General features: G+C 45.1%; 1 protein-coding gene across 1 annotated transcript in view; it reads left to right on the forward strand.

The window, feature by feature from the left end:
- The window catches only part of RTN1 (reticulon 1), a 124,285-nt gene that overhangs the window by 49,135 nt on the left and 49,076 nt on the right, over positions 1-26,074 (forward strand). The window contains exon 2 of the mRNA XM_066551821.1: positions 22,034-22,771. Coding sequence (XP_066407918.1) covers positions 22,034-22,771 — 738 coding nt within the window. The remainder of the gene's footprint in view (positions 1-22,033; positions 22,772-26,074) is intronic.

The following is a 26,074-nucleotide window of genomic DNA, read 5'->3' on the forward strand; positions in this document are numbered from 1 at the left end:
AGTGCTTCTCTGCCTTTCATGACACCAGAGCAGAAATTATTATGATTGAACCAGAAAGAATAATGATTCAGAAACCATCCTACTGCTATCAGTGGATTTTCATGCTGCTCCAGCCAACTGAAATAATGGTGTGAGCTGCCTGCACTGCACTAAAACCCATTTCTGTGTGTAGAAACATCATTAGAGTGGCTTAAAGTACACAGCATTAAAGTAGAATTTAGGACAAAAAATAAAAGAAACTTTCAAGAGTGTAGCAGCAGGCATCCTAGAGTCTCCAGGAGATTAAGAGTGCAAGAGTGGAGAGCTTTCCTTAGGAGACTGGTGGCAGAAATTTGTTCAGTCTGGCAAGATGAGAGCTCCAAGGGAGGGATTGCTTACCATAAATGTTTTCAAGGGTCAAGAGCTGATGCTGACAGAATAACTAATGGATGTAGGCTGGTGATGAATAAATCCAATTTATTATTATTATTGATAATAATAAAATTATAAATATAATATAAAAATATAAAAATATAAAATTTATTATTATTTAGGAGACTCCTACATATCAGAGAGGTTGTGTAACAACTTTCTAGTGAGTATAAGGAATTAAAAACAAAATTGCTTTTTAAGACAGAGGTTTGTCACAGACATATTTTCTGAAAAATAGTTTTGCTAGGATTTTTCTCCTGAGAAGCTGAGAGGCCTCAGAAATGAAATGTAAACAATAATTATCTGCAGCTGTGGAATGCAACAGGTGTATCTTTGATTGGTCTCATGTGGTTGTTTTTAATTAATGGCCAATTACAGTCCAGCTGTCTCAGACTGCCCGGTCAGTCACAAGATTTTATTATCATTCCATTCCTTTCCTTGCTAGCCTTCTGATGAAATCCTTTCTTCTATTCTTTTAGTATAGTTTTAATATCTCATTCTCTTTTAATATGTATATTAATAAATATATTCAATATATATTATATTAAATAATATAATCTTATATGTAATATATTCTATATTTTATATTTTATATATAATGTTATATATTATATATTATATTAATATATATTCAATATATATTATATTAAAAGAAAATGATATATTAAAACTATACTAAAAGCATAGAAGAAAGGATATATATATATATATATATAATGTATATCATAAAATAATAAATCAACCTTCTGAAACATGGAGTCAAGATTCTCATCTCTTCCCTCATCCTGGGACCCCTGTGAACACCACCACAGAGGTTGATGTCCTGAAAAGGGCCCTGTGACAGTGTTTGTCATTTGGCAAGGAGATGGCTTTGCTTAGTGATCCAAATGTTCCCCACTTTTAGCTTTGGCTTTTATGGAAAACTGGTTCCTTTGCCCATGGAGTGTCCTTAAAATGTGTTGGAAAGCGGTGGGGGCCTGTGTGAGGGAGCAGCTTGGTTACAGAAATCTGACTGCTTGGTTTAAAGGTTTGGTAGCTGCAGGGAAATGGGATGGCCTTCTGTCGTCTGAAGACCCCAAAAAGTGGAGTTGAGAAAAAAGTCATGGAGATGCCAGACCTTGTGGGGGTGGAAAGGGCAGGAACTCCAAGTGTATCACCTTGTTGTGTGCCAGCCCTTGCCTTGCACATCTGGAAGGCATTTCCCTGCTTCCATTTGCCCCTTTGAACTGCTGCCATTCCCTCCCAGCAGCATTTCCTGCCAAGGACTGATAGGAAATAGATTTATTTTTGAGGGCTGGAGTGCTGATAGGCAGAAAGGACTTCCAGCCATTTCCAAGGCTGGCAGCAAGCCTCAGATCTGAGATCTCCATCTCCTTCTTTAAGTGTGGCACCAAGGCAGGCTGTGCTTGAAACTCTGCAGCCTCTCCCATATCTCAAACCCTCTGAAGGTTTTGTTCCTGCCCTGACTGTGCTCTGCAGGGCTTTGCCTGGGATGACAGTAATATCACAGGAGAGACTGATTCCCATCTGGACATTTGTGCATTCTCCACCTTCTGCATGTGCATTAGCAAGGAATTCACCAGGAAAATGAGCTTCCAACAATCAAGCAACACTTCTGCATCCTCACAGCCTCTGCTGCTGAGCCACAGCCCTGCCAGGAGTGCAGCACTGCTGCTCTGTTTCCACCCAGCTTTACCTTCCTGCCATCTCCCTGCATCTCTGGCTTATTCCTCTGGCCACAGGACACAGCCCAACCAGCTAAATTCATTAAAGCCAGGCCTGCTGGAGCTGCAATCCTAGAGACTTTGGGAATGGACCAGAATTGGGAAACATGCTAATTTTTAAGCAAGGATATGTACCTTCAAATTGCACATCAATTTAATGAGCATAAATTATGCAGGCACTCAGACTCTGGTGCATGTTAGTGATATTTTTAGTGCCTGGACTCTCAGGAGGCTGCATCTCTGTCAGCCCAGTGGCTCTAAGAGGCAGCTGAGTAAAGTCAAATTGCAGATGGACCAAAGTCTTTTGTTTTTACCTCTCATAAAAGTGATTACCTCCAGTGCCACTTTATAAAATTCACCAGTGTCCTACTTCATAAACTTTCAGACAAATAAGGCTGCACAATTTAGATAGGCAGTAAAATCTAGCAGGCAAAAAGAAGGAACATTTAAAAAATACAAGGATAGCTGGAAGATTGTTGCCTGAGTCCTGTCAAACTGTGTTTAGCTCCTGCATCTCTGCTCATGGGTGTACCCTCTCCAGGGAGAGGGACATACGCTTTTCAAAGCAGGCTAAATGTACTTTATGGTCCAATGTCATGAGGCTGGTGGGGAGAGGTGGGTAGAAATGGCTTTGTGCACCTCCATGTGCTCCCACTTTGTGTGGAGTAACAAGAGTGGCTCCAATTGGAGTTAGAGCAGCCTTGAGGCAGGGCTAAGCCAGCCTCCAGCAGCCCTAAGGGCAAAAAACAGGAGGTGATGCTTCCTCAGACTCAATCCCTGCCTTTGTTGGCCTCCTATCCAAGAAAAGATGGGTGATTTTTACAAATTCTGGGTTATTCCTGCTGTAACTGGTTAAATCATCTCCAGCTGGTGCTTGTAGAGAGGGGCAGAGCAGCTGTAATGTGCAGGGAGCAGGACACAGCAGCTTATTTGACTGATTCAAGCACATAGATGACCCTGGGGCAAGGTTCAGCCTTAAATCAGCACATTTCTGCCTTCAGCTAATCCCCTCCCTGCCCAGCATTTCCCACTGCAGCAATTCCCAACCCTGCTGATGAGGATGCACAGAGCATCCCTCCAGCAGCACATCTGCTTCACACAAGGTCCCCACACCTGATATGGAACCAAAATAGCACCAGGCTGGTGCTTCTGCACCTGTTTCAGGCTATCCTCTGGCAGACTGGCATGGCCATAGTGCAAGAAGCTGCTGCCTTGGTGCAGGACCTGTCCAGCAGCTGATGTGTTCACCATGTTCCTCTGCCTTTGTGCACATGTTGTTCCTCATGCTCTTTGCTGCTCCAGACTGGAAAAGCTCATTCCCTGCAGGAAGGAAGGTAAAATGCCTGAGGAGGCAGGTAAAATTCCATACAGAGAGGCCACCACCTCATCATTCACTCCCAAACATCCTCCTCTTCAGGCTGTGTGCTGTTCTGAGAATAGCTCCTTGCCACAGCCTCCTCTGCAGGAACAGAGTTATTTATTCACAGGCATTGGGTTTGCTCTGATAGTCTTTCTGAATTTATTCTAAAAAGAGATCTGCCTTGTGGAAGTGCCTGGCCCTTCCTCCAAAATGGAAGTGAGAAAAGCTCCTTGTGTGTTTTCTATGCATGGTTAAAAATAGCATCCCAGAACTGTATGTTGGATAAATATGAATGAGGAAAGAACAAATATAGTAATCTTCAGAGCCTACAAATGGACAGGTCTGTGTGCCTGTCTTAGAGCTTCTAAAATTTCTTTCCTCTCCCATTTCACACTCCTGTCTCTGCTTTCCTCTCTACTTTTCTTTGTCCTTTGTTCCCATGGATTTGTTTTAATTCTCCTGCATCATTCTTTTTTTCATTTAACTCTCACCCTGCTCTGCCTATTTCTCTCCCTTCCCATCAGTGTCCTTCCCTACCTCTGCTTTCCATCCTGCTCCTCTACCGCTCATCTTTTTCTTCTTTCCCACTACTTCTCCCTGTTCTTAGTCAGTGCTCCCTGTTCTCCCTCTTGTCTCCTCTTCCTTTTCCCTCTGGGGACTCTTGATCCCCAAAGCCACCCCTGACCTGGGATGCCAGCACAGCCTTTGGCTCAGGAGCAGGGATGGCAGCCAAAGGGAGATGTTTTATTGCATCCTGGATGTGCAGACAGAAATACCTCACTGAAATGGCTGTTTCCACTTGTCATCTTGCTCAGAAATCAGACATAAGATCCTCAAGCCTGCATCTGCTGTAGTTAAATGGATGAGAACGTTAGAAATGAAGAGTCTGCCCATATGTTGTGAGTGCTTTACAGTGACAGAGCTGAATGTTTATCCACATGAAGACCCTTTCACACTATTATACAGTGTTAAATGGCTTCAGGGTAAGTGGATTCAAGCCAGAGAGGGTATAAATAGCTTGCTGGAAATGCTCTTCATGCTGTCTCCTATCCTCAACTTCCCTCATCTCTCCCATTTCCAGTTTTTAAAGGAGAAAAATGATGGTTTTTTGGATATTTCAGGTCACCCTGGGAGCTGTGTGGGCCTCAGCAGCTCTTTTTGTGTTAAAAACCCATGGCTGATGTGAGCATCTGATGGGCTGTAAGGAAAGAGCCTCAGCCATGTGGATGAGAAAGCATCAAATGCTACTTAAAATTTCTTGGAATCCCTACCTTATTGTGGAAAGCCATTGCCTAAAAAATTAGTTTTGTTTAACCACACAAAGCCACTTTTCCTCTTGGAAGTGGAATTTAATGGGAGGATGTAGTTACTTCTGTGTTAGAACATGGGCAGCCTTGTTCTTCCTCCATCCAGTGCTCTCTGTCCATCCTCAGCTCTGTATAATCTAATTTCATGTGTGCTGAGGAATGTGCACAGTTCTAACATTCAACATCAGAAAAAAAAAGTGTTTATTGTCCTTCTTAGTGAAAAGGAAGTGTTCAGAAAGTTCTATGGAAAAATTAAACCTCTGCAGCATCATACTTTAAATTCTTGTCAAAAAAGGAAGGGAAAAGGTTTCAGTTTTAACATGTTTGCTTGGGTTACCAAAAATCCTCACTGCCTGTATTTAAATGAGAGCATATTTTGCTCACTTCTGGAAACTTGGCTGTGAAGGGGCAGCTTTGGACAAGCTGGGCCGTTCTAAGTGGGGTTCCTTTTGCTTTTTGGCCTCCACAGTTCTGTGCCACAACTGATAGCACTGAGGAAGACAGGACATGGTTGATCCAGTGCCTGGATCATCTGCTGTTGGGAGCAATGGGAAATGGAAAGCCAAGATGTCTCTTACCCCTGCTGCACAACTCCCAATAGATGGGATTTTGGAACAAGCAATTTATATTAATACTCAATAGGATGTTGCTATAGCAACCATATGATGTGGTGAATAATTTCATGGGCTTAAATCCAAAATGCTGGGAGCAAAGATGGGTCTGAGCATGATTTAGGACTTGGGTCATGTGGGTGCTGTGCTGGAATGATTTGACTTGGGGAAAAGTTAGGGCAGAAGATAAAAGATGCTCCTCTGGCTCTGAAGGGAGCTGGACCCTGTTAGGTGCAGCTGGGGCAGGAGTGTGAAAATCAAGGACACTCCAGAATCCTCCCTATGCACCAGTTTGCATGTGCAGCCATGAGGGACCCTGATGCACAGCAGCTCCCTTTTGGTATTAGAAGTTTGCTGTAAACCAGATCTGACATTTAGCTTCAGGTCAAATTAAATTGATTTGACCTAGAATGATTTTTATTGGTTTGTTTTTGTTTCACGTTAAAAAAATCATTAAAAAAAATCTGTTACAGCCCAGTTCCAAGCAGAATTACTTCCCTTTAATTTTCTCTCTTGCCAAAGTGAAGACTCTCTTATTTGCCCAGTTTTCATCTGCAGTGCTAAGTTACAGGAGGCAAAATTGGGCTGTTTATGGTGGTGCCAGGAAAAGACATCTGGAACCCTGTCAGAAGGCAGAACTGGAATTTATTCCCTCATCCAGATGTGCTGTAATGGGGAGATGCTGTATGGACACCCCTGTGCTCCCTGTTCCACCCCCCTGCCCTTTTCCATCAAGAAATATACCTTGTAGACATGTAGCCTAATTTTATATATTAACTTCAAGCCACTTTTTCTCCCATCCTCTAAGACTGTGACTAATTCCCTCCCTTCACTTGTACCTTGAGAATATTTATAGCCCGTGATCCTGTTCTTGCCCTCCCTTCCCTCTGCTGTGCAATATAAATTTATCTGTTATTCCCTCCTCCAAACTGGCCCCTGGGGTCCTGCCCTCCAGTGCTTGTGCCCTCAACATCTTCTGTAGCTTCTCTGCATCTTTCTCTTCTTGTCCTCCTAGACAGGGAAAACAACCCACAGAAATGCCCAGCTCCTGGGTTTTCTGTGCTAAAGGACAAGGTACAAACCAATAACAGGATCTCTTCTGCTGCCTTGTCCATCTCTATCAGGGACTTTCTGTTTTGCATTGCAGGGTTAGTGCATGAGCTCTTATTTATATTATTTTTGTTCCTGGGCTGGCTCTGGGCTCCTTTAGGGTCCTGCAGGCTCCCTGGGCACAGAGTCACTCCCTGAGGCATTCACAGCACCCTGGCTGAGCTTTGTAATGCAATGAATGATTACCAGAATCTGATACTGCATGTAAAGACCTCACTCCAGGACATCTCAGTGTTTTAATTCCCCTGTTATCACTTTATCCATCTGACTGATATCCTGTATGGACATTATGAGTTGATTGCCAGAGGGAACCGAATGTCAAAATTACAAGAGAAAATGAAGTTTCCCACACTCAGTATTTTTCCTGTGCTGCCTAGAGCCAATGTTATAGCCAAGAAGGCTATTAGATTAAATTTTTTAACACTTTTATTTTGAAGCACAAGCCAGAGGCTGGACATGACCGAGCAATATGTGCTGGCAGCACAAAAAGTCAACTGTGTCCTGGGCTGCAACAAAAGCAGTGTGGGCAGTGGGTTGAGGGAAGGGATTTTGCCCCTCTGCTCTGGTGAGACCCCACCTGGAAAGCTGCATCCAGCTGTGGAATCCTCAGCACAGGAAGGACATTGAGCTGTTGGAGTGAGGCCACCAATATGCTCCAAGGGCTGGAGCTGCTTTGCTCTGGAGACAGGCTGAGAGGGCTGGGGATGTTCAGTCTGGGAAAGAGAAGGTTCTAGGGTGACCTAATTGAAGCTCTTCAGTACCTAAAAGGGCTACAAGAGATCTGGAGAGGGGCTGGTTACAAGGGCATGGACTGACAGGACCTGGGGGAAATGGCTTCAAACTGTCAGGGGGTGAAGTTAAATTGGAGATTAGGAAGAAATTCTTCCCTGGGAGGGTGGTGAGGCCCTGGTGCAGGTTGCCCTGTGGCTGCCCCATCCCTGGAAATGTTCAAGGCCAGCTTGGATGGGGCTTGGAGCAACCTGGGATAGTGGAAGTTGTCCCTGCCCATGGCAGAGGGGTGGAACTGGATGATCTATGAGGTCTCTTCCAACCCATTCTATGATTCTAATGCTTAAGCTGATCTAGAAGTGATGCTCTTCCCAATGCCCTCTGGCTCAGTGACAGTGGTAGACTCTAAAAATGGGCTTTTCCCAGAGGATAAATTGCTTCACTTGCCCTGAAGTTTTCTGGATCTCCTATCTCTTTGAAAACAGCATGGAAAAAACTGCTTGCCATATTTTCCTATTCTCTTTGGGCATTTTTATCATTGTGGCACAGACCTGTGGTTGAATCAGCAATATCTGCAGAGATGTCCTGTCCAGGACTTGTTCTAGAATCTGCTCCCTCCTCAGCTGAAGTGCTGTACCTGGTACATCTGCTGGGAAGGAAAGGTCCTTGTTGGTCATCACAGATGCAATTCTGGCTGTTGTGTAGCTGTTTTCCAAAAGCAGCTCCTGCTAGATCCTGAAGCAGGAGAACTTCCCTGGAGGTCATGCATTTACCCTGTCTCTTCAAGCAGGAGCACCTCCACTGACTGCATCTGAGAGTTCCTTCTTTTACTACTCTCCAAAACTTCCACTTTCTCAGGATCTGAAACCTTCCTGGCCTGCACAGGAAACTTTCAGTGCCTTCTCTAGGGCCAGGGTGGGAATCCAGGGTGTTCCACTGGGGGAAGGGACATTCTCTGGAGGAAAACAGACCTGCCTGTGCCTGAAAATCAAAGTTTTCATGGCAGCTTTTCTTAGAAATCCTGCAGCAGGTGTGGATGAGGCAGCAGCACTGCTGGAATACAGATGGGGTGACAGGAGACCTCTGCTCCTGCCTTTCCCTGCAGCTTCCACAGGCACCTGGGGCTTGACCCAGCTCTGGTAGAGCTGCACAAGGTTAGCAGGACCTGTGTAATTATCCCCAGCCTTTCCCTCGTGGAGCCAAAGCCCAGCTGAGCTCCAGGAGAAGCTCCTGACCCGGAGGTTGGTCCTGGTGCTGCTGTGGAGCTGCTGCCCCCCTCCTGCTTTAATCACACACAGCAATCCCAGCAAATGGGTGCTTTGGGTCGAGCTTGCTCTGCCACAGCCTCAAAAGCTTTCAGGAGTGCAGGCTCTGCTGTCATTAACTCTGCAGAAGGCTGGGATTTAGTCACCAAGCTTGGCTGTGGGCAGCTGGGTCCCTGCAAGGAGGGAAGGAAGGAGCAGGAGCATCTCCTGGGCTTTTAGGGAGGGTGACTGTGGAAACCCAGGGCACTGGGAATATTTCTGTGTCTACTCTGGGGTGCCCTGACCCCCAGGGGAGCACTGACTCTGACCCTCATTCATGGAGAAAGTTTCCCAGACTTCAAGATAGACTGGAATCCACTAAAGAGTGAAATAGATTATAGAGAGTAGTGTGGGTGTATCGCTTGGTGAGAAATTGAGGTTTTGGGATTTTTAGTTTGTTGTGGATGGAAGCAAGATGGAGGGCACAGGGTGTTGTCCTAGGTTTCTTCTTCTTCCTCCTTCTTCATGGGTTTGGGTGGCATTTTGTAATTGGGCAAAAAAGTCCCCATTTGGGATCAGTTATTGGGTTAAAAGGGAAAATAATCCAGGTGTCAATTCTTAATTGGATAGTTTAGTCTTAAAAGACCTTGTAACAAGAGATTGTTGGCCATTTGGTGCCTTGCTAATGAACCCACAGTAGTGAGACTGTTTTACTGACAAGAAATAAACACCTGAGTCTGAACATGAATTACTGTCTCAAGTACCTTCAATCCAGACCCAGAGAAACCAACAACTGGTACCACCACACGTGACAGTCAAACTAACCTGTGTTCCTTGATATCTTAATTATGCCTCCACTCTGAGCAGAGTTCAGACTTTCTGGCTGCTCTCCTGGGTGGGTGAGTATTGGTTTTCTGAGCCTGGATTGAAGCACTCAAGATGGTAGTTCATGTTTGGACTCAGGTGTTTATTATTTCTTATCAGCCTCACAACCATGAGTTCTGCAGCTTTTCAGTCTTACATCACTTTTCCACTCCTCTTTCCCATACCCAGACAGACCAGCAGTCCCAAGTCTGTCTCCACATTCAAAGCACACCATTTTCTTGGTTCCAGACCAAGCCGTCTTGGTCTGGAAGGCACAAAATAGAGCTAACTATCTCTTGTTACAAGGTCTTTTAAGACTAAACTATCCAATTAAGAAAGGACACCTAGATTATTTTCCCTTTTAACCCAATAACTGATCCCTGGAAGCCCTCAATGCAGACTTTTCTGTCCAATTACAAAACATCACCCAAATCCATGAAGAAGAAGGTAAAGAAGAACAACCTGCCTCCACCCTGAAACCTCCATCTTGCTTCATATTTATTTCTATATTCTAAAATCCCAAACTCTAAATTTTCCACCATGTGATATTACACACTTCTAACCAACTACACACCCATAATCCCAGTGACCTCAGGTCAAATGCAGTGTTCTCTTGTGGGTCTGTGCCTTTAAGCACAGAAAGTTTAAAATTCTCAGCAGCCAGGATTCCAACAGGTGAGCAGTTTTGGTGTCATGTACTCACAGTAAAGGGAGGGAAGGACTTGTGTTGGTTCTTCCATAACATAGAGTGAAGGGTGGAATAGGTTTAAAAAAACGTCCTCCAGGGGGCTGAGATGTCTGGGCAGGATTTTCCTGTCTCTGCCTGGAGTGAACTCATCTGTCACAGGAGAAGAGACACAGTGGCAGGCAAAGAAAGGAGAGACCTTGAAGGCAAGGACATTTCTAGCATTAGTTATAGCACACATGGCCCAATCCTCCTCAAGCAGAAGCTGGAGCCAGCAGGTTGATGCTGATTGATGACTGCAGTGGCTCTGCCCCAAATTCTGCACTAGTCTGAGAGGTTTAACTTTTAATATAATTTTGAAAACTTTTTTGATTGACTTTCAGATGCATCCTTGGTGGTACCACCTTCTAGAAACAGAGAGAAATCCCTTAATGTGCAAGGAAATCCCCATTAGCTCTTGGATCAGAGTCTGCTGCCTCACCTGCCTCTGCAGAACCTCCCTATTTCTCTTTTTTTCTTTAAATATTTTCTGATATTACATATTCTGTATCCTGCTCAATACTCTACAGGGGTTTTTGTCCTAATGTTTCTGTTGCTGCCTGTAGACACCAGGAGCCAGTCACCTCAACATGACTTGCTCCAGCCAGGTCCTCTGGCCTTTCTGGAGCAAGTCATGTTGAGGTGGGAAAACCTTGGGTGGAAAGAGAGCTTGATGATTTTTGATATTTTTCTGTGCCTGCCTGCATCACCCTGGCACTGCTGTGTCCTCTCTGACCTAGATTTCCCTGCTGTCCCCTGGGCATTAGATTTGATCCTGATTTATGGCCAGTAATGCCTTGTCTTCAGACTCTATTTGTTGGCTCCCAGGGCCTCGTACTTCCTTCCCAGTTTTATGCAGGTGTAACTCTTGTACCTTTGGTGGAGTCACTCCTGATTTACCCCAGCCTGCAGTGCCTGACAGCTGGTTTTCTCCCTGAATTACTGTGCCTGACATATCACTGTAGGTGTTAGGCATTGTCACAAAATTAATTTTCCTCTCGAGAGCCCTCAGTGATTTCAGCTGAACCTCTGTGCAATTGTGCCTCTGTCTCCCTGGAAGATTCATGCAGATGGAGTGGATCCAGCCTTGGGGCATGGGGAGCCAAGTCCAAGTGCAAGACAACCCTTTTTGCCTTTTCTCTCATTTTTATACATGGCTTTCCGTGAAATTTCCACAATTTGTTGTGGTCAGGTATGAGAGGCATAGAAAGAACTCAGCAATCCCTCCAGATGTGTATCAGATTCTTACTAAAAAGCTTTTATCTCAGCAAAGCTCTTCTCCAGCACTGGGTTTTCCCTCACTGTAGAAGAGCCTGGAGCTGCAGGGCAGTGATTTCTGTCCCAGGTTTTTCTCAGCATCAAAAGCAGGCTTTGGAATTTCTCCCTTTTCCAGGCTGAGTTGGAATCTGTGGCTCTGTGGCTGGGGATTGACTTGGAGCAATCATGAAAAGCGGAATTTAAAAGGAACTGGGACCCAGCAAAGGTGGGGCTGGATGGGCTGAAGGTGCCTGAGAAGGGAATTCCAGGGATGGAATCTGGCCAGGAGAGAAGGTGGCTCTGCAGGGGAGATTGGAGAACAACCTGGTCTGCTCTATGGGTAAAAGCAGCGAGCAGCTGAGTTTCCTGAATCATGCTGGAAATGGGATTTCAGTATTTTAAAACTTAAAAGAAGAATGAGACTTAGCCAAACACGTCCAGATTTTGTGCGATGCTTTGGAGTCTATTGCTCTAAAGGGAGTTGGGCCCCATTTCAGGTAATGGAAAATCATGATTTAGGTGCTAATTCACTTAGTGCTTGGAGTATTTTTGTCGTGGAGCTCAGTGAAGTTTTATCATTCCAGGGAAAATGTGACTACGGTGAAATAAGAAAGAATTAATCTTATAAGTGGACTTTAATTATCCTCAGGAAATTGCATTTGAAGGTATTTTAGGTAGTATCATGGTGTCATTGAAACCTATCAACCAGTCATCTTCCTATCACTGGAGTGAAAACCTTTTTACAAGAACCAGATTTTTGTTAACTCACTAAATGATATTTATCTTTTTTTTTTTTTTTAAGTAATGCTGGACATCTAGCAGCATTTGGAAATTTGTGCACATTTGAAACTATTCTTGTGCTTTCTCAGGCCTCCTTTTAAAATGCTCTGTATTTTTCATGCTGTCCAGAGTGCTGTGGAGAGCTGTCACAGACCTTATGCCAGGGTTTTACTGCCAGGTCAAATTGGAGCTCTCTGAAACAATTTATTGAAGCAGAAAGCCCCGAGGGCAGGTGGGGGTGGGTGGGAAGTGCTGAATCATTTAGGATGGGTTCACTTTGCACACTGATGGTTGGCTTTGGGGCACCTGCTCAGCATCCCCTGCCTGGTGCTGTGAGCCCTGGAGTGCTGTGGATGCCCATGGGAGCTGAGGGTCTTCAGCATCACCAAACCTGGAAGCTCTGCTGCCCTGTTTGACTTGGCTTGGTCTGAGGTGCACCATGACACCCTCGGCAGCAGCAAAAAGTGGACCCTGGTGTCTTTTTGTTGAGGCACTGACAGGGAAACAATAGCTGATGTGCTGCAGCACCTGTGGCCAAAAAAACCAATGCTGTTAATATCCTGCTGGGATGGAGCGGACCTTCTTAATTTTATTAAGAGCTCAGCAGTGTTTCCTACACATCCCTCCCACAGATGAGGCTGTAGCACTCCAGAGCAGAGCCAGGACCTGATCCATGCCTGCCCAGCTGTTGGAAGAAACCAGAAGCTGGCTGGGGCAACAGGAAAAGCCCCCAGGCAGGTCCTAGGGGAGAAACATGATGTGGTGGTGACCTGCCACCAGCTGCTGAGGGGAGATTCTCAACCAGGCAGGCTGATGCTCCCAAAAGTGTTAGGGCCTCTAAGGGTTGGAACCTTAAAGGGATTTATTCCCTGCTTCAGTCTCTGTGCTTACAAGAAGGTGGAGATCAAGGTTGTTGATCCTCAGCCAAGGTTTTTGGGACTTGGATCCCAGCTGACCCCCTTTCCCCCATATATTTATCATATGGAGGACTGAGATTGGGTACCCCTGGGTCTGGAAGCTGCAATGCCTGTTCACAGCTAAAACTGTGGGACAGTGATGCAACTCCAGCTGGGAGGCTGTAGTAACTCATATCCTCTGCAAAATGACCTGGAGGAGAAGTTTTCCATGCACCAAATTTTACATTAACTTTTTTGAATTTAGGACTTGCTTCCATCTCAGGGGGGGATGAATCAGAAGCCACTCCAATGAAATCACTTGAGTAATCAGAGTGTCAATAGGATTAAGCCTGTTTTTTCCACACTGTCCTCTTGCCCTCCTACCTGTACAGGAGCCAGAACTTGCCATGGCAATGTTTCCTCTGGGATCTGGAGGGGAAGGATGGTGTCCTGGTCTAGTGCAAATTTGGGAGAAAGCCTCCAAAGGGGCCCCTCCAGAAAGCAAACCCACACAGCCCCTGCCCCCAACCGGTTTGGGAAGGATTCCTCGGAGAGAAGTGGAAAGAACCTGTTTATTTAACAGGCACAGCACCCCCCAGCACACAAAATGAACAATACTGGGTGACACCACTGTGTCACTGCTCTGAAAAAGATGACAAATTCAGAAAGTCTCTCTGGGGGTGCTCGCTCTGTTCTCAGTCCCTCCGGCGCTGGGGCAGCTGCTGCCCAGAGTAGGCCCCGCTCGGCCACAAGGGGCAAACTCTCGGTGTTTGCCAGGCCCCAGCCCGGAGCAGGTTCAAGTTGGTTCCAAAAAGGGAAAGGAAAAACAATCCAGGGAAAAATTCAGACTGCTTAGCTAAACTAACTAATGAGCAGAAGCAAAAAGCAGGAGCAAAGCAGAAGAAAGAGCAAAGCAAAAAGCAACACTATGTACTGCCCTGTCTGTGTGTCCCACCAGCCAGCTGTGGGGGAGTGGCTGATAACAAAACCAAAACAAAACTTTCACTCTTCCGAGCCAGTCTTGAAGGCACAGAATATAATATCCAGCATAAACAGAACACACAAATGGGAATACAAGCATCATAACATCACCCTAGGACAGATGGATAACCTGCACAGCTGAGGCACTGACTCCTCGCTGTCCCCAGGAGCTGAGGCACAGGCTGCCATGGCTGGAGGCAGCGAGGAGCCACCCCAGCACATTCAGGACCGTGCAGAGAACCACGGGGAGCAATAAAAGAATAGGGTCAGGTACCCTCCTGAACCATCCTCTTAAAAACAAGAGCAGGCTCCCAGTACTAAAGTGATTTCAGCATTTATGATAAGAAAAAGAAAGTCCTAAAGCAAGGGGGCCCAGGCCAAGCAGGAGTGTTCCAGTGTCAAGGATGTGGCAGCGCTGGCTCTGGGGCTGCTCAGCAGCGATGTCCCGATGTCTCAGAAGAAGCAACACAGATTCAGTGGGTCAGAAGCTCATTTTTATCCTGTTTTTTGTCCCTTTGGATTGGTTTCTTTTTGGATCCTTCATTTGCATGAAGGTTTAAGGTGTTCGATTGGCCCATTGCAGTTCTGTCCAGGCTGGCTCGTGGTGCACTTTCCTCAGGTGTGTTATGGTACGTTGAGTACCATATTTCCTACAACTACCCTTTTAACCCCTTTTACAATACAACAACCAAACTAACAGTACAGATGCTTAACGATCTATCAACTATTTTACAACAGTTTCTTACCTATTTTTAACAATCCGGTTTTGTTGCAGTACCCAATGTGCAAATGAATCCCCAAACGACTCTCGGGGTGTGGCCGCCCATGTCTGCCAATGCCATTTGTGGGGATACATCTGTGCTGCAGACAGGATGGTGAGGGTTCTGGAGGAAAGGAAGTTGCCAACCTGTAAAGTGGTTTTGGGATTCCCGAGCTAAAACAAAGAGCACCATCTCCTGGCAGCTGGGAATAGCTGGCACTGCTTGCAGGGATGCACGCCCCGCTGCAGCTCTCCTGCAGGCAGCTTGCTGCTCTCTCTGTCTAGCCCAGAGCATCTGGAGGTGGGATAGCTCAGGGCTGAAAGCTCCAGCCTGTTATAGTAACCTCCTGGAGCCAGGTCTAATAAGCTCTCGGAAGCCTATAACACACTCAAGATAGCTCGGCTACCCTTGGAGTAATAAAAATCAGCAGGATGGCTTCTGTTGCAGTGTTGGAAACAAAAAGGTTTAATAAAAGGCAAAATACCAAACAGAAAAACCGAGCCAGGTGCCAGCCGCTCTTGCTCCTGGTAAAACACTTCACAAAAGCGATTAGTGTCTTTGTTCAGGGCCTTTTCTAGTTAATTGCCCAGGCGGGACTTTTTGGCTTCTGTCCAATTAGCTAACCTTAAGTCTAAGGTGAAGTCCCCAAGGTCCTATGAGGTGGCTTTTCACCTAATGGATGAGAGAAACTTCTGGGTTTCTTTCCTTTTTAGGAGGACAAAGGATAGTTTTGCCACTCTGTCAACAAGGGGCACATTCCTACACCAGCCACTGAGAAAGGCAAATCCAAGGCACGCTGGGAGCTGATCCAGTGGTGTTATCCACAGCACAGCGGTGCCTCTGTGAGCATCTCAGCTCTTTGAGCTCTCAGCCATTTGGGATTCAAGCTCTGCTCAAGTTGACACACAATTGCTAAAGTACTTTTGGGTTTTGTTTGGATATCGAAGTGTTTGGGGTTAGAAAATTCATGCAGAAGGGTCTTGCAGAACAGAGAGCATGACTCCCAAGTGCTGCACTCAAATATCCCTGAGGGTGGCCAGATCCTTCTGAAGGAGTGCATGATTTGGGCTGGGGTTGAGAGATGCCTCTGCCACTCGTGCAAGCTGCCCTTGCCACTGCCAGGAAGGCACTAGTCAAGATATTGGAAAATCTGGAGTTTCCTGAGGTTTGGGTTGAATTTGAAATCAAGCAGAGAGGGGAAAACAGCTTGGTCTGGAACCAAGAAAATGGTGTGCTTTGAATGTGGAGACAGACTTGGGACTGCTGGTCTGTCTGGGTATGGGAAAGAGGGGTGGAAAAGTGATGTAAGACTGAACATCTGCATAATGATGTGTAGGGATGCAGATGAGAATGCAGTAAGACATTATGAGTTTTAAAAAGGAAAGTAACTGAGTTGGGGAACGAATAGGACATAATGAAACATGTATCAGGGTCAAAAACCAGGAACAAATATTTCCCTTTTTTTCCCCTCATTTTAAAGTGTGAGGAATAAAAAGTAGCCAAGGTCAAGGAAAGGCTTTTTACTAGTGGCTGATGACAAATTGTAAATCTGGTACAGAAAAGAAAGGCAGGACTGTTTAATAACTACTTTTGTTGTGCATTTGGAAGAAAGCAGGAAGTTACATTCCTAGTGGTCATGGCTGAGTGATAAAAATGAAATTATATCTCTAATTGATTAATTACTGCAGGTCAGGGATTGTTGAAATGGGACAGGGTGAACCTGGATATGGGAGAGAGCTGGGAAGAAGCTCCCTGCTTCTGGGAGCTTTCATCCCTGCAGCACTGGAGCAGCCAGTAATGACTCCTGAAGCTCAATATCCAAAGCAAAAAGTCAGAGCCAGCTATTTAAAAGACTTACAGGAAGTTGCTGGAAGCTGCTTGCTCCCACTATTCTGCTTTTGTCTGAAAAGGTCACTGAAACCTTAATTCCTCCTGTTGCAACCAAAAAGATTTTGTCTTCTCTGCACAGCTCCAGGCTGTAAAAGCTGCATCACCTAATTAAAGATCAGTTCTCCACTCTCTTCTTCTGAAAAATTATTAATTTTGAGCAAATCGGTGAGAGGTAATAAATACAGAACCTTGCGCTGAGGGATTGCCAGCTGTTTTGGGGAACTGAAATTTCACATCACAGCATCATGGAATGGTTTGAGTTGAAAGGGACCTTAAAGCTCATCTTGTTCCAGCCCTCCTGCTGTGGTCAGGGACACCTTCCACTAGACCAGGTCCCTCAGGTCACTCTGTGCCAGTGAAGATCACCAGAGCTGCATGTGAAGCTTGAGAGATTAATATGAAATAAGGTTATTTTCTTGAAAGTTGAGCACAATATTCTGAAGTGATCAATTTTAATAAGGCCAAGAATACTCTAGTTGTGGAAAAAAAAGAAATCACTTTTATTTAAATCTGCTCTTTTTCTTGCCTGTGATCCTCAGCTAACTTTTTGTTCCCTGTTCCAGCGTGCTGCAGCAGAGCAGCTTGCCTTGATCCAAATTGGTCTTGAGCTGCCTTTCTTAAATTAAGAGCTACTCTGCATGGAACCGATGATTTCTAAATTATTTCCTGTATCAATTGCTAAATAGCTCTAAATCCAGTTCAACAGGAGAGGATTTCTGGAGCATTCACTTATTCTGAGCAAACAAAACAGTCATTTTCCAATCTTTTTTTCCCTTTGCAGTTGATGAAAACACATGTACCTTGCTGAGCATCTCAGCTGGGCTGGAGTGATTGAATCAGACCCATTACTTCTTAGCTGGTTACAGGAAGTGAAATTATTTCCCGAGGGCTCGTTTTACAAGAAAGCACAACTGCTGCTCTCAGGAGCTGAATAGCTTTCCTTCACCTGAATTGGCAGGCAAGTTTTTGGGCAGTTTTGAGTGAAATCCAGATTAAAAAACCCCCAGCCTTTGTAACAAGGGTGAATTCAGACCTGATACTGTCATCTGTTATCAGTGCTATTCAAGGCTTCTCCTTCCCACGGATATTGAACCAAATAAACTTAAAGTCAGAAAGGGCATTGCTTAATCACCAGGCTCTGAGTACACTATTCTTCAGCAAAAATCTGCTCAGCTGTTACCAGTTTCCATGTCTTTAATAGCCAGTCTAATAGCTGAGAGATTCACACTTCCCAAATGAGAGGCAGTTTTGGCAACGGCTTTAAATCAATCCCAGTGGAAATAGGGAGTTACATTAAATCCTATTAATTAGGCAATTTCAGCTGTCTTCAGTGCTTTTGACTCTGCTGTTGCCTTGAGAGTTGGGATCCCCATATGTCCTGCTAATGTGAACCCTCCCTTTGCTCACATAGCCTGTAACTCTCTCTCTTCCTCAACCCCTGTAGGAAATGCATTTTCTGGTTTCATTTCTATTTGCAAAGCTGCTGCAGAAAAAAAACCCAAAAAGGTTTATGATTGATAGTGATTCCATTCTAAATCAGCTCCTGTGTTAACATCTGCTACAGTACTGGGTTTGTACTATTTGAAAATATGATGTTTGAAAATGTGATGTTTGTGTCAATGACTATTTCAGGGTTATTTTTCTTTCTGCTGAGGAATAACATAAAGATTAGGATGGTATTTTCTCAACCTCTCTTTATCACCGTGAGCTCACTTTATCACTCCTGTGAGCTGCTCAGGCTATAACTCCTGCTATGAAGCACCTGACACAAATGCATTAGGAACCTTTTCACAGCTCTATTGATCAGCATTGCTAAGAGCTGCAAATGCTTGTGCTTCTGGCTCCCATGTACTGTGGACAAAGCACAAATGAAAGCTGTGAGCAGCATCTGTGAATATTGCTTTGGCAGTGGCTTCAATCTCCTTCGTCTCTGTGCTCCCTCTCTCCTCGCAACAGTGGGATGTTTGCAGGAATGGATTTTTGCCCTCTGATGGTGTTGTGACAGTGTATTCCTCGTGAGCAGAAAGTATTCCACAGCCATCTTGAGCCACAGCCACTCAGGGTCAGTGGGACTTTTCCAGTGGATTCAGTGGGCTTTGGATCAGGTCCAGGAGGCACTGAGGAATCATTTAGTGAAAGAGCAGCCCTGAAACCCTGTGATTTAGACAGCCACTCACCCAGCACAAACAGTAAATTACAAACAGCAGATACTGGCAGCAACAGGCATGAATAGTCTGTAGTCGGCAATTCACAGTCTGGAATGTGTTGGCGTAAACAATGCATCAGATAATTCCAGCTAACCAACACATTTGTGAAAATCCAAGCCTGTTCATGGATAATTTTCAGAAAGGCAAGTTCAGCAAGAAGAGCACTGGCAAGGAATAGAACCTTTCCCTTTTTGCTTACTGCTCAGTTAGGAATGTGTTCTGGGTATGAGCTGTCATTGCAAGGCACTGGATGACCTCAGGTAGAACCTGGGTGTTGGGCAGCCCAGTTTATCCCTTATTCTGCTTTGGTTTCGCTGTGGTTTTCCCCTTAGGCTTCATTCTCACTCTAGCTTTGCTGTTGGGACTGAGTTACTGGGAGCAGTGAGGATGGGATCTGCCTGCAGCAAGTCACAAAGGCATCTTGCAGCCCTGAGTGAGCTGGCAGGAAAACAGGAGGTGAAATTTGGAGTAGTAAAATATTGTATTTTCAGGGAATGCCCTGACGAAGGCAGGAATGATGAATCTGACTCCATGTTCTCAGAAGGCTCATTTATTACTTTATAATACTATATTATATTAAAGAATACTATACTAAAGAATACAGAAAGGATACTTACTAAATGCTAAAAAGCTAATAATGAAAACTGGTGACTCTTTCCAGAGTCCCAACACAGCTTGGCCCTGATTGGCCAATGAGTCAAACACCTCACACCAGAACCCAATGGAACAATCACCTGTGGGTAAACAATCTCCAAACACATTCCACATGAGCAAAACACAGGAGGAGCAAATGAGATAAGAATTGTTTTCCTTTTCTCTGAGGCCTCTCAGCTTCCCAGGAGAAAAATCCTGGGCAAAGGAATTTTTTCAGAGAATGTGAATGCCCCAGTTAAATGTAAAGGTGCATAGACAGAGAGGGGGAAATAAGCCTCAAGTTCACATCTCCACAGTGACCTTCCCCACTCTGAGACAAGAGCTTTCCAGGATGATAAATATTTCTATGAAAAGTTCTATGCAGTGCTACACAGCAGTGAGAACACCCAGCTGAAGGCTGGGAATGACTGGCAATGGATGATTTTCCACCTGCTGGCTGCAGCACCCCTTGCTCTGTGCTCTCCTGTGGCAAAGGCTGCTACAAATCCCTGGCTGTGGGGATGGAGCTGCTGCCTGCATTGTGTGTGCAGGAGCAGATTAGCAGGGAGGACTGCACCCAAAGCCAGGGAGAATGGGGACACAGGAGCAGGTAGCACAGGTAGGATGAGAAACAAGGAGTGGCCCTTTTGGGTTGCTTTTTTCCCCTGTGCTATCAGGTTTCCCCTTGTAATGGGAGGGGACATGTTGTTCCCAGCCTAGAGGCAATCCAGGGAAAAGAAATTGCTTGTAAGACATCACAACACTGCACAATGCAGAAATAAGGTGAGGGAAACAATCACTCTGCCTTTGTGCAGGGCTTGGGGTGTATGTGTGTGTCAAATCCAGTGAGGCTGTGCAGTACAATAAAGCCTTCAGCTACAACTCTGAAGTATTACAGGGCAGAAAAACTGCTTCAGGTCTCCCTAAATGAGCTGCACATGCCTGATGTATGGAGGGCTGTGGGCAAAAGCAGTTGTGGTGGTGTTTAGAGATGGTATGTGTGTGCAAGGGGGATGGAAATACTCAAATGCAAGTACCTCAGGAGCTTTTGCATGGACATGTTCCAGCTTCTGGCTTTGCAGCTGCAGCAATGTCCCTTGAGTTTTGTGATGAAGTCTGCACTGTGTGTTGTGGTGGTGTTCACAGGGGTCCCAGGACAAGAGAAGAGATGAGAATCTTGACTCCATGTTTCAGAAGGCTGATCTATTATTTTATGATATATTATATTATATTATATTATATCTATACTAAAAGAATAAAAGAAAGGATTTCATCAGAAGGCTAGCAAGGAATGGAATGGAATGATAATAAAATCTTGTGACTGACCGTACAGTCTGAGACAGCTGGACTGTGATTGGCCATGAATTAAAAACAACCACATGAGACCAATCACAGATCCACCTGTTGCATTCCACAGCAGCATATAATTATTGTTTACATTTTGTTCCTGAGGCCTCTCAGCTTCCCAGGAGAAAAAATCCTTACAAAAGGATTTTTTCATAAAACATGTCTGTGACAGTGTGTGGTAGCCCAGGCATGTGTGGAGCAGGTGAGGAGCCTCACATCCCTCGCAGGTGATGAGCAAAGGCTGGAGAAAGCCAGCCAGCTCCTGTGGTACTTCAGCACATGAGGGGTTAACAGGCTGCTCCCTCCCATAGGCAGCAGCTCCTACAGACGTTGGCTTTGTTCCTCCTCTTCCCATTCCCTCAGCCCCCACAGGAATCCTCTCTCCCCCCTCCCTGGTGGGGGATCTTGCTGTTCCTGTCCTCGAGCTGTGCTTTGTATGGATGCTGCAGAGGGAGAGTGGTCGCTGTTTCTAATTTAATTAGCATCATCCCGAGGAGCTGAGAGCGTGGCAGAGGGAATTAGAGGCATGAAAATGATGCATGGGTTTAACCACCTTCATGCCAGCATGATTTCTAGATGATGCACACGGGCTACAGCTTTCTGAACATGTGGAAATCAGTAAATGAGGATGTTGAATCTTTGCCTTGGTGTTTCACAAATTTAGGGTGGCTACTCTTAAGAGAAAATGTAATCTAAATCTGCTTGCCAACTTGCCCTCTCAATTTCAGTCCAGCAGATTTTTTTTCATAATGAAAAGTTTCCTTAGGATGAAATTCCTCCAGGTCTACATATTTTAAAAAAATTTGGTTTAGTATTGGACATTAGATTTCTTTTAAGCATATGGGATAATGAGCCCCTGGGTTGGATTGTGAAGGATGTTGTGAGGTTGCAATCACAGGAAGTTTTTATTTGCAGGCTGGGCAAACATTGGGCAGGAATACTTAGTTACTATCAGGATCCTTATTGCTATTTTAAGATAGAACAGCAGCTGGAAGCCTTGTGTGACAGATGTGCCCCTATATTGCCCAAAGGCATAGAAAGAGACAGTCCCCAAGAGCTTGCAAGCAAAGTCAAGTCTGGTTCACAAACCAAATCTAAACTCAGCAGGGGGTGAGCGTGGCTTTGCAGAAAGCTTGATGCAGAAATCCTGCAGGCACTTGTGTCTCACTGTGCCTGGTTTTTGTGTGTTTGCTCCAGGTGTCACAGGCTCATCACACCTCTTCGACTACGGCTCCACTGCCAACGGAGGGGACAACTCCTTCTACACCTCCCTGATCTCTGATGTCCACTACACCACCCCGAGGGACTCCACCTATTTCACAGGCATCTATCAGCAGGAAAACACCCCCATTCCCTGCTCAGGCAGCACAGAGGGGTTTAATGCCCTGGGCCATCCTGTTCAAGACATGACTGGGTTTGAGTCCCGTGGCTTGTTTAGCTCAGACTCGGGAATAGAGATGACTCCTGCAGAGTCTACTGAAGTTGACAAAACCTTAGCAGATCCCATGAAAGTAGAAGCTTACAAATACATGGACATGAGTAGATCAGAAGAAATAAAGTACCAAGAAAAACACGACTCTGACTCAGAAGATGAGAGCCCAGGCCTTAGTGATAAGTACCGGGGAACCCCCGTGGGGTCCAGCCACACCGCCGAACTTCCACAGACGCCTTCGGAGAGCACAAAGGCAGCCAAGGAACAAGACTTGCTGGAAGACAGAAAATCTGGGGGTCAGCACAGTCCCTCTGTGGCTACAACCCCTGTCAAGATCACGCTCACTGAGACAGAAAGCACCAAGGAAGCTGCCAGCAAAGAGCCAAGCCCAACTCAGCCGGACACCGGCCTGAAGCCGAGCCATGAGGTGGTGCCCACGGTGACGGTGTCAGAGCCCGAGGATGACAGCCCAGGATCTGTCACACCACCCTCCTCTGGCACAGGTAATGCTGGTCTTGGTGCAGGGCACTGAGGGTTTTGCTGCTCAAGAAGTGGTTGCCATTGTACCCTGCACATTGGAGAATTACCGTGGATTTCTGGGGTGAGAGAAGTCTCCATGGCCAGAGGTGTTTGTGCTCTCCTCTGGCACCAGTTTGTGCAGCCAGAGTGAAGGGGGTGCAAATTGTGCTCCCCATCATGGCACACTGCTCAGGAAGGGCTGTCCTTCTGTATAGAAAGGGATCCAGGCCTGCTGAGCCCAGTCCTCAGGGATCTCTCCTCAGGGGAAACAGTGTCCCTGTGGGCATCACTGGGGTATCTTCATCTAGGCCATGGTTTGAGCTGGACCCTGGTGGTTTGGGGGTCTCTTGGTCACCCTGGCTGCCCTGATTCCCCAAGGGAAATGAGATGTGTGGGATCAGGGCAATGCAACTGACTGGGTTGATGATATGAAAATTTTAATGGCTGGCTCAGCATCTCTTTGGCCCTGCAGAAAATAAGGTTAAATTGTTAAAAAGCAGCGCTGTTTTCATGTCAAAGTGCTGATTTTATAAAGTGCTGAGGAGGGAAATGCTGTCACCTCATTTACAAAGGGGACTGGAGGGACAAAGGGCCAGTCTCTTTAAAAGACACCTGATTGATGGCTATTGGGGGGTTACCAAAACTCCATGTTTACACATTTTTCCTACTGTCTGATTACTGCAGTAGTCCATAATATTTATTCCTCATTTTCCCTATTATACACAGCTAAAATATAAAAGTAGCATAGTCCTTTAAAAAGGACTAAAGTTCTGTGACAGAAAGCCAAATTTTTAGACTGAAAATTACATTTCAGTGTCCCGGATCAAAATCCTTTAACAATGAACATTTCTACAAAGAACATCCCCAAGCTGAAACTTCCATTGTTTCAATTTCATTTAGAAGCATTAAAAAAAAACCAACTAGAATTTCCTTAAAATGGCAGTCTGGCACCCACACTAATACCCCCTCTTGGAGGAATATTTGGTTCCTACAGAAAAGTGAGGGAGCATTTGTGCACTTCCACATAGGAAAAGGAGATAGACTCCACCACAGCTCTGAATTTATTCTGCCTGCATCAGCCAGAAACTTTAATGAATAGACTTTAGAGCCATGAATTTTTCTTCTTTTATTTGATTAAGTGAAATCACACACTGCTCCTGAGACGTGCCACTGTTCATCGATTTACACTTTTTGCTACAAGGTAATTAAGGACTTCAGGCACTGCTACTTATTCAGTCCTGGTGTCTGTTCAAGGCTGCCTTGGGGATGCTGGGTATCCCATCAAAATTGCTTATCCATCCTGTTAAGGAAAGAAGGAGGCATGTTCTTCTAGAGGCTGGCTCCCAAAGGGTGTTTCCTCTGCATTTGCCCTCCTTTCCTGCAGCTGGGAATGTTCCATGCCCAGATCCCACATTCATAAGTGATGAAGAAATTTAAAACCTGCCCTTGCTATTCCCACGCAGTGACCCAGCAAAGTCGTGGCTCCTAGGTACCCCTCAAGCATTCTGGCAAAGCTGCCAGCACACCCTGCTTGGATCGAGACTTTTGAAAAATTTTGCTTTCAATCTCTGGCCCTCATCTTTCTGGGGAAGGAAGATGTGGTCTGTCTCTGTGCTGAAAGGCCATGGGTATTTATCCACCTCCCAGTGCCAGCAGTGAATGTGACACCCTGCTGCTGGCCACAAAGGGCTGTTTTATTCACAAGGTGAATGCCAGGGCTGGGAGGAGCAGGGTGAAGCCCAGGGACAGCGTTGCTGTGCTACCAGGGCTGGAAGTCACATGCCTGCTTGGACTGGTGCCGGGTTCAGTCTGGCTCTGGGAGAAAACGCTCGCATGTGGTGATGCAGGAGAGCAGCGCAGCTTCCTGCAGCCAGAGGAGGATGCAGGAGCTCCCATTGCACCAGAAAATTCCCAGCATCCACATGGGAGTGTGGTGTAAAAACATCAGCACTTGAATCCTGTCCGTGGCCACAGTCTGGGGTGCAGAAGGACATTTTGGTGTCATTTTTGTGGGCTGGAAACTTTCCTCCACTCCACTGTGGGATCCAGCCCTGTGGATACCTGCAGGCACTGTCCTCTCATGGACCTCTTCACCTGCATCTGTTGGAGGAAACTTGGGGATTTATTTTACTGGTAGCTTTTTTGACTCCTCACAACCTGCAGTGCCACTTAGTGACCTCATCACATTAATAATCACTTTAAATTAGGGAATAAACACTCAGGATCCCAGAGGACAAATTTCCATTGTGCCTGATGGCTGTGTCAATGTGACTGGGGAATTGCAGTCAGAAAATGCAGACTAGGCTGTTAATATTTTTTGTTTTGTTTCAAATTTTGGGTGATGAGATAGTCATTATTTTTTTAATATAGTTCATAATGATATTAAGAATTACAGTAGAAAAAAATTAGTTTCATTCTTGGACCCAACTGAGCTAAAAGCAGAGAGTATTCACTACCCACACCCTGAGAACAAAAAAAACCCCAAATTAATAAAAAAACCCCAACTAATCAACAAACCAAAAAAAAAAGAAAAAAAAAAAAAGAGAGAACAGTGTCTGATCTTAAATTTTCCACACCTGAAAGTTAAAGTTTGGCAAAGCTACAGGTAACTACACATGGGTTGTTAGGATCAGCAGAATCCAGCAGTCCCATGTGTGTATTTGCCCCCAGAACAGACTGTTGGTGACAGTCTGATGCTGTCGTGTGTGTCCTGAGCCCATGCTCCTCTTGACTGAGGATTTCCCTGGTTAAAACCACGTTGGTGAGCCACTGGTCAAGCAGTGACCAGCATTGCCTTCTACCTCAGCTTTCTCTTCAGTCAGTGATGCTTCTTTTATAAGGAGTACCTGCATGCCAGACAGGGAGACTTTGTGCCTGTGCTCCCAGCCCTGCTAGAGGGATATGTGCTGCTGTGAAATCTGTTCTGTTGGTTCCTGCTGGAATTTTGGTTATTGAGAATTTCAGATTTTTTTACGTTGATAGGTATTGAAAATATTGCATTTGATTTGAGGTTATGGAGAAAGTTTTTAAAATTGAATGATAGAATTAAGGTTATAGGTGTGTAGTTTGAATAGAAGTGTGTAATATTATATGGTAGAAAATAAACTATATATAATTAGCTATAGTGATAGTTTACCTATATATAATTAAACTATATAGTAGAAAACTTAAGAGTTTAATATTTTAGAATATAGTAATGTATATAAAGTAAGATGGAGGTTTTAGGGTAGAGGTTGTGTTTTTTTTTTTTAATGGGTTTGGGTAGTATTGGATAATTAGATAAAATT

Source organism: Molothrus aeneus, chromosome 6, assembly GCF_037042795.1.
Source record: "Molothrus aeneus isolate 106 chromosome 6, BPBGC_Maene_1.0, whole genome shotgun sequence".
Taxonomy (NCBI): Eukaryota; Metazoa; Chordata; class Aves; order Passeriformes; family Icteridae; genus Molothrus; species Molothrus aeneus.